Source organism: Rhinoraja longicauda, chromosome 5 (genome assembly GCF_053455715.1).
Source record: "Rhinoraja longicauda isolate Sanriku21f chromosome 5, sRhiLon1.1, whole genome shotgun sequence".
In the NCBI taxonomy this organism is placed as follows: domain Eukaryota; kingdom Metazoa; phylum Chordata; class Chondrichthyes; order Rajiformes; family Arhynchobatidae; genus Rhinoraja; species Rhinoraja longicauda.
In genome coordinates, this window is record NC_135957.1 from 51,981,815 (window position 1) to 51,996,609 (window position 14,795).

Here is a 14,795-nt window from a genome sequence, read left to right on the forward strand (position 1 = left end):
GAAATTGCTAACGTCAATTTAGTCAATAGTTATAATAGAATTTAAGGTTGTCCTTTAGCTTATTGGTTAATCACCGTAATCATCACACAATCATATTGCATCCTAAATCTTAAACTCCAATTACCCAAAGAGCAATGTGAAATTAGCATCCTGTCTGTGCAACATTTTGCAAACGGACTCAAGCAAATAACTTAAGTATAAAATTGCCATGAGAATGAAATTATAATATTGTGCTTGTGATTAACTGTAATTGTGTATACTTCTCATCAATGAAAAAGAGCTTATAATATAAAATATGGGGGAGCATATTTTAATAAAACAGAGCAGGTTTAATTAAGCATTATTTTCATATGAGGTTTCATAAAAACAAAATCCTTAAAAGCCTTCCGGTCTCAAAGGAAGTCTGTAGCAGATAAATCATTGAATTAAGAATAATTTAAAATGTATATGTTTTTTTTAATATAAAGCAGAAAATCTTACCCTTCTAGCTACAATAGGGTCAATATCTTTTGCATCATGATGTGCCAAAGTCATAAGATCAGCATTAAGCGTCCTAATTCTCTGAAGCGTCAGACGAATATAGCGAGCAGAGGTGAACTCCAGAAGGGTTGGGGATGGATCTTCAGCACTGGGCCTTCCATTAATGAGAGATGTGTGGATCTGAAAACAGCATAGGGGAACCTTAATTTTCATAAGCGTCTATTCACACTTTATATTTTGTAAGCTTTCATATCCATTTCATGCATCAACATCACCTTTACTTACTATATACCTTTTAACATTTAAGTGATTAAATTAGAACATTACAGTAAAAACTGAAATGTTCATTGAAATCTAATTGAAATGTCTACATAAAATAATATAGATGGAAAATAAATGTTGGCCATATTTCACCTTACAACATATTACGTATTATTTTTTAAACAAGTCTATTTTTCTAAATATTAATTCACATATCAAATTGGACCATTGTGTTATAATAACAGCTCTTGAATACACAAACCACTGCATAGTAGTTCACAGATGGTTGAAATGATTACATGTCTGGAACTGGAGACATTATTTATTTGGATTCCTTCTTTCATTTAAATTGCACAAGGGAGTTAATTTTAAAGTAATGAAGCTTCGGTAAATATTTTTTGTGTAATATGAGCAACCAGAAACAGTTCTAATTTACAAATGCAAAACAAAAGGATTTAGTCTATTTACATCATCTTTGTTCCCAATATTCTCTATACATTTTAATATCACCACCGCAATGTTAACATAATATGCTTCCAGATGTTGTTTCATAAGTTTATTGCATAGCTGGCAGTTTGCAGCCAACACAGCTGGTTGATTATCATATTGATAAGTAGCTACTTGGAGGAGGCAGAGGAGCAGCTGATTGCTTTGCTGATGCTGGGCTTCAAGCCTGATTGAATTTGCCACTCTATTTCAATTTGTGTTTATATTTTTTATGTCATGAGGTTTGCTTTGTCAGATTTGATGGGACAGGAAGCTTGGATATGTTTGCTCTTAGTCTTCCCCCACATAAACAAAGCGAGACAGCAGCAAGGGAAAAAAATAAAATTCTGCCTTCACAGCATCACATCAAAATAGTGAAAACTCATCTTCAGCCATCAAAATCATCACAAATCTGCTTCCTGACTTACTTCACTGCCAATTTTCAAAGGGAGAGGATGAGAAGCTGAGAGAAATTATTGATATTTTGGAACAGTGACTGAAATGCAATAAATCAGCCCAGTCTAAGATGCTTTCTGACAGAATAAGGGATTGTTACAGATAAACAGGGAAATACTCCCTCATCCTCTTCTACCTGAACTGACCTTGCTGTCACAAGAAAGACTGTTAGGTAACATTTGATGTGTGTGTGTATGTGTGTGTATGTGTGTGTGTGTGTGGAGGGGGGGGGGGGGGGGGGGGGTAGAAGGAGGTTGAAGTTTAAGGTAATTATTTTTCCAAATTTCTGTCAGGATGTGGTCAATAACAATTGGGAGGGTTGCTTTGCATCAATGCAATCTTTCAGTTTCCTCTGTGCCCCAGGCTATGCATTCTGCCTGGGCACACTCCCAGAACACTTTGCACTTACATTCTTATACTTCCTGAATAACGTTATATTTCACTCTTTGTGCATCTTTTTTGATAATATACTGCACTAACCATTCTATTAAGTTGTAAATTAAAAGAATGATACCAATGTAATTGTGAGGTGGATGTTACAGATCTGAGTGTTATAATACATAGAAACATAGAAAATAGGACGAGCAGGAGGCCATTTGGCCCTTCGAGCCAGCACCGCCATTCATTGTGATCATTGCAGATCATCCACAATCAGTAACCCGTGCCTGCCTTTCCCCCACATCCATTGATTTCACTAGCCCCTAGAGCTCTATCTAACTCTCTTTTAAATTCATCCAGTGAATTGGCCTCTACTGTCTTCTGTAGAAGGGAATTCCACAAATTCACAACTCGCTGGGTGAAAATGTTTTTTTCTCATTTCAGTTTTAAATGGCTTTCCCTTTATTCTTAGCCTATGGCCCCTGGTTCTAGACGTCCCCAATTTTTCCTGCATCTAGCTTGTCCAGTCCTTTTATAATCTTATACGATCCCCTCTCATCCTTCTAAATACAGTATAGCACATGGAGAGGACACCAGTAAAACAGCTAAATTTGGTCAAGGCAATGATACCTGGTTAAGACATGGCATATGACTGATAGGAGGGCTGACGTGCATCTCATGACCCAACCCATCTTTGAACACTGCACATCTAAGTTTCTACTGGTTTGTCGGGGTGATGAGCGGGGTGGTGAGGGTAGGAATTCTTGAAGACATTCCACAAAGTGCAGCCTATTCAACTCGGGTCAATCCACACATGGAGAGTCAGAAATCCAGTTCTTTTTTTAGTTTAGATTCGTTTAATTTATTGTCACGTGTACTGAGGTACAGTGAAAAGCTTCTCCTGTGCCAAGGGTCAGCAGTGCATTATGCTGAAGGGTACTATCCTAGAGTTTTCCGGCTCTGAGTATTTTCAGTAAGAAACTTTTAATTTGTCATGTTCTTCTCTCAACATGTGAATAAAGGTTGGGAAAGTCTTATTCTACGAAATATCAAATCCAATGTTAAAATGATTTGGCTCACCCATTGGTGATAATGTTGGTAATGCCAATACTCTTTAACCATTATCAGACCATAAGACATAGGAACAGAATTAGGCCATTCTACCTATCGAGTCTTACTCCACCATTCAACCAAGGCTGATCGATATTCCCTCTCAACATTCTCCCGTCTTTTCCCCATATTCATTAATGCCCTTAGTGATCCATCACTCTCTGGCTATAGAAATTCCTTCTCATCTCCATTCTGAAGGCACAACCTTTTATTCTGAGGCTGTGCCTTAGGGTTCTGGGCTCTCGCATTACTGGAAACATCTTTTGCACGTCCTCTCTACCTAGGCCTTTCATTATCCGGTAGGCCTCATATAGAGATCCCTCCTCATCCTTCTAAACCATTGAGTACAGGCCCAGAAACCTCAAATGCTCCTCAGACATTAACCTAATAATCCCTTGGATCATTCTTGTAAATCTCCTTTGGAACCTCTCCAATGCCAGCATATCCTTCCTCAGACATGGGACCTAAAATTGCTCAGAATATTCCATAATGTGGCCTCATCAGCGCACGTATTTAAATTTAATTACAACATACAGTACAATGTTGGTAACAAAGCAAGCAGTGTTTCAATGTGCGCTGCTAATCTTACAGCAAATTCAACAAGAATAATGAATTCTCCTCTGTTCCTCACATTACCGTAGATAAATTACATGAGAGGTGATAAAGGATATTCTCATTTTTAATTTCTTGCTTACCTCACCGTTTTCAAGGGGTTGGATTTTTGAGTAGTATGAGGTACAAATAATTTCATCATCCATTACATAATTTGGGTTGCCACGCCGAGGCATGATGTTGTAACGGGTCAGACACTCTGTATCAGTTGTAGCGTAGTATTGCCATGGTTTGAATGTGATCCCATCAGTTGAGCGTTCCAAAATCCAATTCCCAGGTCGTGGAGAATTTGCAGCTTTTATTATAATGTATGCAATCTGGAACATCTGTTAAAGGTGAACAACTAAATTACCATCAAAATCCCATTGATAATTATACAATCAATAACCATTGATCTGAGACTTGTTCCACAACATATTGTAACATTTTGTATTTTTGTTTAACTTTCTTTAAATACATTTTTTGATGGTATTCTGACAATCTTTAAATGCCTGCTTCAGTATTTTTCTGTATAGAAACTTATCACAAAGAAAATCAAAAAAAGAGTACAGCATTGTCACTGAAGTAAATAATTATGATTCAGCTTACAAGGCTTTTGTTTACCAGGCGACGGTCTAAATTATCATTCTACAATTCACCTGATCAACTTCCAAAAGTTCCAATTATTATAAACTGTCAAGCAATTTAATTTCCCACCATATAAATAATGAAAGAACAAAGCCAATGTTTGCCATGTATTCTGGTCACTGACTCATCCATTTCTCCAGTAAGTTTGAAACTAAAAAAGTCTTTGAAACTTCGATGTCAGCCTTCATTCCCAAGCTGAGAACAATCCATATCATCATGAAATGTACCTACTGCCACTTCCATAGCATCACTCAATTCAACTCTGCTCAACCCCTCTGCTGCCAAAAAAAAGAAGTTACACCTTTATTACCTGTACACGTGATTACTCCAACCTATTTCTAGCCAGTCACTTGCATTCCAATGCTATAAACTAAATGCCACTTTATGCCCCTGCTAGCTGAAGTTAATTGGCCTCTCTATATTAAGCCTTTGGAACAGCCCCAAATTTAATCAGGCCAACATTAATAGTCAAGATCTTGAAGCTCTAGAACTCACAACTCAAAGACCCATTTTGAAAACAAAATGTTATTGCATGCTGCATTCATTTGCTTTGTCATTTATGGGAAGCTGTGGACTTCCCAGATACTATCTGCACCTTCCTTAGTGCAAGGGGCTTAGCATTCAGAAGGATATTTTGAAATAATATGTAGATAGTCCAACAATAAAAGAGGCCATACTGGACCTTGTATTGGGGAAGGAACCTAGCCAGGTGCTTGAAGTTTAAGCGGGGGAAGCATATTGAGAACAGTGACAATAATTCCATAAGATATTTATGGATAAGGATATGAGTGGTCCTCGGGTGAAAATGTTACCCTGAGGAAGGTTAATTAAAGCAGCAATTATGAACAACGGACATGAACTGGAAGGTTAAACTGTTTGAAGGTAAATCCATATCTGGCATATTTGAGTCTTTACAAGATCAACAAGTTGGAGTTGCATGTTTCTGTGAGGATACAAGATTGGTCTCAACACTTACTAATGTTTTCTTTGGATGAAAGTGTGGTGAAGGTGTGGAATTCTCTGCCTCAGAAGGCAGTGGAGGCCAGTTCGTTGGATGCTTTCAAGAGAGAGCTGGATAGAGCTCTTAAGGATAGCGGAGTGAGGGGGTATGGGGAGAAGGCAGGAACGGGGTACTGATTGATAGTGATCAGCCATGATCGCATTGAATGGCGGTGCTGGCTCGAAGGGCTGAATGGCCTACTCCTGCACCTATTGTCTATTGTCTATTGTCTATTAATAAAACTGCACACTACCAATTTTCATGGAAGATTATTTTTAAAACATGAGATTAAAAAGTAAAACAATGATTTGTGAAAATTATTTCATCTGATTTCAATGGCTCATAAGAGACTCTATGTGTAACCAATCAGATGCAAAATCCTCCACTACATTTATTTGCAGTGGAAAATTGAATCACAGTTTTACTTTGAAAACGGTAGGAGGGTGAACCAGAGTAATGCCTTCAGGTCGACTGCAGGAGGTGCCCTCGGGACACAAAGATGGTCGGGCGAGGAGAGGAGATGGACGTCGGACGATCGACCGACCAAAACAGGCGTGTAATATGCAACATGAATTTCACTGTGCCGTTGCATACGTGACAAATAAAGCACTATTGAATTATGGACCATGTGGGTTTTCTCCGGGTGCTCCAGTTTCCTCCCATACTCAAAAGACGTACAGGTTTGTCGGTTCATTGGCTTTTATAAATTGTAGGATAGTGCTGGTCGGCATGGAATCAGTGGGCCGAAGAGTACGACGTGAATGCAAGTCACTTGCTGCCTTCTCACTGCTTTGCTACCGAGGTACAAACCAGTGACAGGAAGAAACCACCCGTGTCTTGCAAAGCCACAACAGCGGTAGAGGTGCTGCCTTACAGCACCAGAGACCCGGGTTCGACCCGGTGCTGTCTGTACGGAGTTTGTGCGTTCTCCCTGTGAGCGCCTGGGTTTTATCCGAGTGCTCCGATTTCCTCCCACGTTCCAAGGACATACGGGTTTGTAGGTTAATTGGCTTCGGTAAAAATTGTAAATCTTTTTACATCAGGACTGTCAACTTTTATAACCCCAGAGACTAAATGTTTGTCGACACTAATAGTAACTTATTAACTTTATTTATATGCTGTAACTGTAATTCTTTTTGTGCACAACCCGCAGGCATTGCCACTTTCATTTCACTGCACATCGTGTATGTGTATGTGACAAATAAATTTGACTTGACTTGACTTGTCCCTGGTGTGTAGGATATGGCTGGTGTGCGGTGATCACTGGTCAGCGCGGACACGGTGTGCCGAAGGGTCTGTTTCAATACTGTATCACTAAACGAAACTAAACTGGCATGGATCTAGATTGGCAGAGTAAATGTAATATTAACTATATTGTATCAGACACAAGTGTGATGAACAGGAAAGTTTTATTTGGAAACACAAGGAACAGCAGATGCTGATTTACAAAAAAAAAGACAAAGTGCTGGAGTAACTCAGCGGGTTAAGCAGTATCTGGAGAATAGGGCGGCATGGTGGCTCAGTGGTAGAGTTGATGCCTTACTGCGCTTGTCGGGCCGGAGATCCGGGTTCTATCCCAACTATGGGTGCTGTCTGTACGGAGTTTGTATGTTCTCCCTGTGACCGCGTGGGTTTTCTCCGAGATCTTCGGTTTCTTCCAACACTCCAGAGACGTATAGGTTTGTACGTTAATTGGCTTGGGTATGTATACTTGGTATAGGTGTAAATTGTCCCTTGTGTGTATAGGCGAGTGTTAACATATGGGGATCACTGGTCGGTGCAGACTCGGTGGGCCGAAGGGCCTGTTTCCGCGCTGTATCTCGAAACTAAAAACTAAACTAAAAAAAGGGCCTGTTTCCATGCTGTATTTCTAAAGTCAAAATCTAATTTTGAATCTCTTTGTTTTACTTTACCACTATATTATTTATTCTTACATCCTGTGGCGTTGGAGATGATGCCGGATTCGGCAGAGACCACACTGACAACCACAGTCGGGTATATACATATATATTTCATTTATAGTGGTAAGAAAGTCCAGAACCACATGGGGGCGCTATCCCTTGCTGTCAATGAACATGTGTGGTGATGCTGGCGATCTCAGGCTTGTCCCGGCAGTTCGGTCCTGGTCTTCGAAAGAGGAGGCATGGCAATCTCAGGCTTTCCCCTGCAGTTTACCCTTGCCTCAAGAGGTGGTCTCAGGATTATCCTGGCTGCTCAGCTTAAGGCATGAAGAGATGGCGATGGTGGTCTCTGCGTTATCCTGGCCGTTCAGTCTTAAAAAACAGCCAACATCATCAAGGACCCACACCACCCTGGCCACTCTCTCACTCTTGTAGGCATAAGACTCCAAAAACTGTAAAGTCTAGATTCAGGAACAGCTTCTTCCCAACAACCATCAAGCTATTGAATACTACGAACTCCAACTGAACTCCAACTAAACTCCAAACTGCGAACTGCCTGGATTGCAATAGGGACTTTAGGCATTGCTTTAATTTTGCACTATATTGGTGCAAAATATATAGATTTAAAAATAAATATCTATTATATTTTTTGTTTGTTTATTATATTATCTGTTGAGTACTGTGTTTTCAAACCTATCTTCAAACCTAGCTGCTGCAAATAAGACCTTTATTGTTCCGTTCTGTACATATGACAATAAAACATGCAACTCTTGACTCTAATTTTTGCTGTCGGTTTCAAATATTTAACTCTCTGGAGTTGATATTATCTTTCCCTGTCTTTCTATTATTAATCTTGCACTCCACACAGAATGCACATCGGTTTAACGGTTATGTGTTGCTAATTGTGGTGTAAAACATACCGCTGATGTTAAATTTATATATTAGAAAGGTATTTATGAAATGTACAATCAAATGTAAAACCAACATTTCACCATCATGTTTCTTGATTAGCCTATCAAAGTACTTTTTCAAATATTTTGTGTCTAGAAACAGAAATTTTAAATGTTAAAAAAATATAGCATTTTCACAATTGCAATAAACATGCCCATTTCAATGATATAATTTGTGATTTCAAGGCCTTCATTCTTGGTTCATAGCTTTCAGTTTGAATTGTATAAGTTTACCTCACAGATATTTGTGATTTGAGATTTCCAGCTCATATGGGCTCTTCAAGAATAATACAAGGCATACTGAATTTTGCAGCTTACATGAACAGCATGAATTAATGGTTCCCCAGCTTGAGGGTTTCAGAGCATCCTCGCTTCCTTCAAATGATTGAGCAGAATGTGGATTGAATTATAAGAGGTTTCACTTCAGACAAGTTCCGATGAAAGGATAATGACTTGAGATGTTAACTGTTCCCACCCCAGAGACTCTGCCTAACCTACTCAGTATTTGCAGCATTTTCTGCTTCTATGTCCGATTACCAGATTCCATAGAGTGATAGTCATACAGCCTTTAGCCAATCTTCCCTGTCCCGCCTGCAACTGGTCCAAAACGCCGCAGCGAGACTCCTGACGGGTACCCGTAAAAGGGACCACATCACCCCGATTCTGGCCTCTCTCCACTGGCTCCCTGTACGGTACAGAATCAACTTCAAGCTCCTCCTATTCACGTATAAAGCCCTAAATGGACACTCCCCCCCCCTACATCAAAAATCTTCTAACCCCCCTCTCTAACTCCAGGTCCCTCAGGTCGGCCGACTTGGGGCTACTCACTATCCCGCGGTCTAGGCTTAAGCTCAGGGGTGACCGCGCTTTTGCGGTTGCAGCTCCTAGACTGTGGAACAGCATCCCTCTCCCCATCAGAACTGCCCCCTCCATCGACAACTTTAAGTCCAGGCTCAAAACCTATTTCTACTCCCTAGCGTTTGAGGCTCATTGAGGAGGCGCTGTGAACTGTTTGCGTGCTACTGTATGTTTCATTTTTTTTCCCCATTGGAACCTAATCAGATGTACAGCACTTTGGTCAACGTGGGTTGTTTTTAAATGTGCTATACAAATAAAATTGACTTGACTTGACTTGACTTTAAACAGGCTCTTGAGCCTCACTTGCCCATGCCGACCAACATGCCCCGTCTACGCTAGTCTCACCTGTCTGTGTTTCACCCATATCCTTCTAAACCTATCCCATCCATGTGGCTGTCCAAATGTTTTTTAAACATTGTGATATTACCTGCCTCAACTACCTCTTTTGGCAGCTCATTTCATATACCCACCACACCTTGTGGAAAAAGGTTTCCCCTCAGATTCCTGTTAAATCTTTTTCATCTTACCTTAAACCTCTGTCCTCTGAGCCTTGATTCCCTTGGTAAAAGACTGTGCATTTACCCTATCTATTCCTCTCATGATCTTATACATCTGTATAAGATCACTCCTCATCATACTGTGATCCAAGGCCTAAAGTCCGAGTCCACTCAACCTCTCCCTATGAAGGCCACTGTGCCGAAAGCCTTCTCGACCACCATATCTACCTGTGTCGCCCCTTTCGAGGAACTAAGTACCTATATTCCCAGATCCCTCAGCTCTACAACACTCCACAGAGCCCTGCCATTCACTGCATAGGTCCTGCCCTGGTTAGACTTCCCAAAATGCAACACTGCACCCTTATCTGTATTAAACTCCATTAACCATTCCTCAACCCACCTGCCCAACCAGACAAGATTCTGCTGCAATTTTTGACAATCATCATCACTATCTACAATAGCACCTGTCATCTGCAAACTTACTAATCATGCCTTTTACGTTCTCATCCAAATCATTGATATAGGCCCCGTCGAAAAAGCAACCTTCCTCCATCACCCTCTGCTTCCATCCAAGCCAATTTTCTATCCAGTTGGCTCACCCTACTTGGATCCCAGGTGATTTAACCTTCAAGAGCAGCTGATCATAAGGAACCTTGTCAAATACCCTGTTGAAATCCATATATGTGTCTACAGCTCTGCCCTCATCAATCCTTTTGGTTACATAATCAAAAAACTCAAAATAAAATTAAAAAAACTCAGATTTGTGTGTTATGATCACCCACATACAAAACCCTGCTGACTATCCCTAATCAGCCCTTGTCATTTATGATAAGTAACAACTTCAGCTGTGATTTCTTGTTGACGTTTGTAAACTGAGATTGTATGTCAAACCTTGTCGCTTCCAAGGAATAGGCCAATGAATCTTTCTTAGAATCTATTGAATGCTCATTTATCTCTTAAAAATTGCAGATAAAAGTATTCTTCGTTAATGATTTCTTTGATAATAATCTACTATATAGTTGAATAAAAAATGCAAAATGCTCCACAGTTCAAACTGCATTTCAGCCTTTATTCCAAATGTGCAATATTTTTTTCTTTTGTGATTAAACAGTTTTAAACAATTGAAATGAAAATGTTATTAAAGTAATTTGCTGAATTTGTATGTAAAGGTTGGACAAATTGTATCACTGCACTAAAGGATAGTTTGCCTCATCTACGAATGCAGAAGGAAGTAATTAATTCTAAATTGCTTGGAGACATTGATAATGATGGAATTGACATGGGTGCACAGGAGAATGCAAAAAGAGCTGCAAAATGACAAAGACAGGAGTGTAATAGTTGTTAATATTCTGAAAACGGTGCCAAATGGAACACATCAAATCAACAACATGGCTGTGTCTCATTTTCTGGGTGCTCTTCATGCTCAGGTCTGCTCGACTCTAATCACAATTCCAGAAAAATGCTAAACTCTCAATCCCTCAAAAACATCAACCCATACTTACACCTGTGGCTCCTGGTTCTAGACTCCCACAATATTGGGATTTTTTTTCCTGCATCTAGTTTGTCCAGTACTTTTATAATTTTATACATCTCAAAAATATCCCCTCTCATCCTTTCAAACTCCAGTGAAGACAAGCCCAGTTTTTCCAATCTTTCCTCATATGACAGTCCCGCCATCCCAGATATGAACCTCGTGAACCTACGCTGCACTGCCTCAATAGCAAGGACGTCCTTCCTCAAATTAGGAGACCAAAACTGTACACAATACTCCAGATGTGGCCTCACCAGGGCCCTATACAACTGCAGACGGACCTCTTTGCTCCTATACTCAAATCCTCTCGTTATGAAGTCCAACGTGCCATTAGCTTTCTTTACTGCCTGCTGTACCTGCACGCTTACTTTCAGTGACTGGTGCACAAGGACACCCAGGTCTCATTGCACTTCCCCTTTACCTAATCTGGCACCATTGAGATAATAATCTGCCTCCTTGTTTTTGCCACCAAAGTGAATAACCTCACATGTATCTACATTATACTGCATCTGCCATGCGTCTGCCCATTCACTCAACCTGTCCAAGTCATCCTGCAACCTCCGAACATCCTCTTCGCAGTTCACACTGCCACCCAGCTTTGTGTCATCCACAAACTAGCTAGTGTTACTTCTAATTCCATCATCCAAATCATTCCATATATATTGTAAATAGTTGCGGCCCCAGCACCGAGCCTTGCGGCACTCCACTCGCCACTACCTGCCATTCTGAAAAAGAACCGGCTATTCCTACTCTTTGCTTCCTCTCTGCCAATCAATTCTCTATCCATGTCAATACCCTACCCCCAATACCATGTGCTCTAATTTTGCTCACCAACCTCCTGTGTGGGACCTTATCAAAGGTTTTCTGAAAGTCTAGATACACTGTAAGGAGTTTGTACGTTCTCCCCGTGACCTGCGTGGGTTTTCTCCGAGATCTTCGGTTTCCTCCCACACTCCAAAGACGTACAGGTATGTAGGTTAATTGGCTGGGTAAATGTTTTTTTTTTAAATTGTCCCTAGTGGGTGTAGGATAGTGTTAATGTACGGGGATCGCTGGGCGGCACGGACTTGGAGGGCCGAAAAGGCCTGTTTCCGGCTGTATATATATGATATGATATGATATGATTACATCCACTGGCTCTCCTTCATCCATTTTACTTGTCACATCCTCAAAAAATTCCAGAAGATTGGCCAAGCAGGATTTCCCCTTCATAAATCCATTCTGACTTGGACCAATCCTTTTACTGCTGTCCAAATGTGCCGTTATTACCTCTTTAATAATTGACTCCAACATCGTCCCCACCACCGACATCAGGCTAACTGGTCTATAATTCCCCGTTTTCTCTCTCGCTCCTTTCTTGAAAAGTGGGATACCATTAGCTACCCTTCAATCCACAGGAACTGATCCTGAACCTATTGAACATTGGAAAATGATCATCAATGCGTCCACGATTTCTAGAGCCACCTCCTTGAGTACCCTGGGATGCAGATCATCAGGCCCTGAGGATTTATCCGCCTTCAGTCCCATCAGTTTACCCAATATATTTCTTGCCTAATGCAAATTTCTTTCAATTCCTCTGTCTTCCTAGATCCTCTGTCCTCTAGTACATCTGAGAGATTGTTTGGGGAATAAAGAGTAGGCAGAAGAATTGAATAACCTTTTTGCATCAGTCTTCACAGTGGAAGACACCAGCAACGTGCCTGAAATTCAAGAGAGTCAGGGGGTAGAATTGAGTGGAGTGGCTATCACTAGGGAGAAGGTGCATGAGAAGCTGAAAGGGCTGAAGGTGGATAAGTCACCTGGACCAGATGGACTGCACCTTAGAGTTTTGAAAGAGGTGGCTTGAGAGATTGTGGAGGCATTGATAGTAATATTTCAACAATCACTAGACACAGGAGAAGACCCAGATGATTGGAAAATTGCCAATATTACCCCGCTGCACAAGAAGGGAGCAAAGCAGAATAGTGGGAACTATAGGCAGGTTAGTCTGGCTGGTGATTGGTAAGATTTTAGAGTCCATTATAAAGGATAAGGTTATGGAGTACTGAGAAGTTCACGATAAAATAGGCCAAAGTCAGCATGGCTTTTAGAAGGGGAGGTCTTGCTTGACAAAGTTGCTGGAATTCTTTGAAGAAATAAATAGCAGGACAGACAGAGGAGAGTCAGTAGATGTTATTTACTTAGATTTTCAGAAAGCATTTAATAAGATGCCACACGTGAGGCTGCTAAGGAAGATGAGAGCCCACGGTTTTAAAGTGCAGATTCTAGCATGGATAGCAGGTTGGCTGGATGGCAGAAGACAAAGAGTGGCAATAAAGGGGGCCTTTTCTGGTTGGTTGCCAGTGAGTAGCAGAGTTCCGCAGGGTCGGTGCTGGGGCTGCTGCTCCTCACATTGTACATTAATGACTTGGATGAGGGAATTGAAGGCTTTGTGGCCGTCTGCAGATGATACAAAAATAGGTGGAAGGGCAGGTTGTGTAGAGAAAGCAGGGACTCTGCGGAAGGATTTGGACAGGTTGGGAGAGTGGACAGAGAAGTGGCAGGTGGAATATAGTGTTGCAAAGTGTGGAGTCATGCATTTTGGTAGTAGGAATAAAGGCCTAGACTATTTTCTAAATGGGGAGACAATCCAAAAATCGGAGGTGCAAAGGGACTTGGGAGTGTTGGTGCAGGATTCCCAAAAAGTGAAACTGCAAGTCAAATCGGTGGTAAAGAAAGCAAACTTTCTAGCATAATGCTAGCATTTATTCCAAGAGAGCTTGTATACAAAAACAGAGATGTAATGCTGAGGCTCTGTCAGGCACTGGTCAGGCCGCATTTGGAATATTGTGAGCAATTTTGTGAGCATGGATCTTCAAAGGGACGCCACTCTTCACTGCAAGCTCAAGCATTAACAAATTATAACTACCCTTACTTTGTTGACCTTAACTTCCTATTTTGGTCAATAATTTCCATGAGCATTCATTTTAGCCTCCCAATTTCCTCTTTGGAGCCTTACATAGGGCTATTGGGAATGTTTTACAACTGCATTACCCTATTTTGCTCTTTTAATTTCTTGCACCAATAATTAATTAGGTTTATTAGAAGTAATGTACCTTTTTCAAATCCTCGTCGGTTCTCTTTAATCAGAACAAAAGTACTGGAGCAAAATCAGGCAATATATGTGGAGGGAAACGCACAGTCGACATTTCCAATCAGGATCTTTCATATGCACTGAAAAGTGGACAGGAAATAGCCGGTATAGAGAGGTAAGAAGGGCATTGGACAAGAGCTAGCACAGGATAAGTGGATCCATGTAAGAAGGGGTGGATTGGTGAATGGGGTCAGGTGGGGAGAGAGAGGACAGCAGGGGCTGGGATGTGAATGGTGGATGGAGCCAATGGAATCTGATGGGGAAGGAAATAAATAAGAAAATCAGCTGGGTAGATAGGAACATTGGGGGGAGGCGACCAGGTGGGAAGAGTATGTAGGTGATGGGTGGATAAAATGGGTGAGGAAGAAGCTGGGTGAGAGGGGGTGGGTGATTTTGGGAAAGGAAGGAATAGGAATAGGATTACTTTATTGTCACATGTGACTAGGCACAGTGAGATTCTTTGCTTGCATACACAATGTATACAAATATACATTGAAAGAAGGCTATGTATGGGA

General features: G+C 40.9%; 1 protein-coding gene across 1 annotated transcript in view; it reads right to left on the minus strand.

Moving 5' to 3' along the window:
- Positions 1-14,795, minus strand: part of lama2 (laminin, alpha 2) — a 292,372-nt gene that overhangs the window by 194,742 nt on the left and 82,835 nt on the right. Inside the window, exons 4-5 of the mRNA XM_078399541.1 lie at positions 3,867-4,109; positions 481-660 (exon numbers count right to left, since the gene is read on the minus strand). Coding sequence (XP_078255667.1) covers positions 481-660; positions 3,867-4,109 — 423 coding nt within the window. The remainder of the gene's footprint in view (positions 1-480; positions 661-3,866; positions 4,110-14,795) is intronic.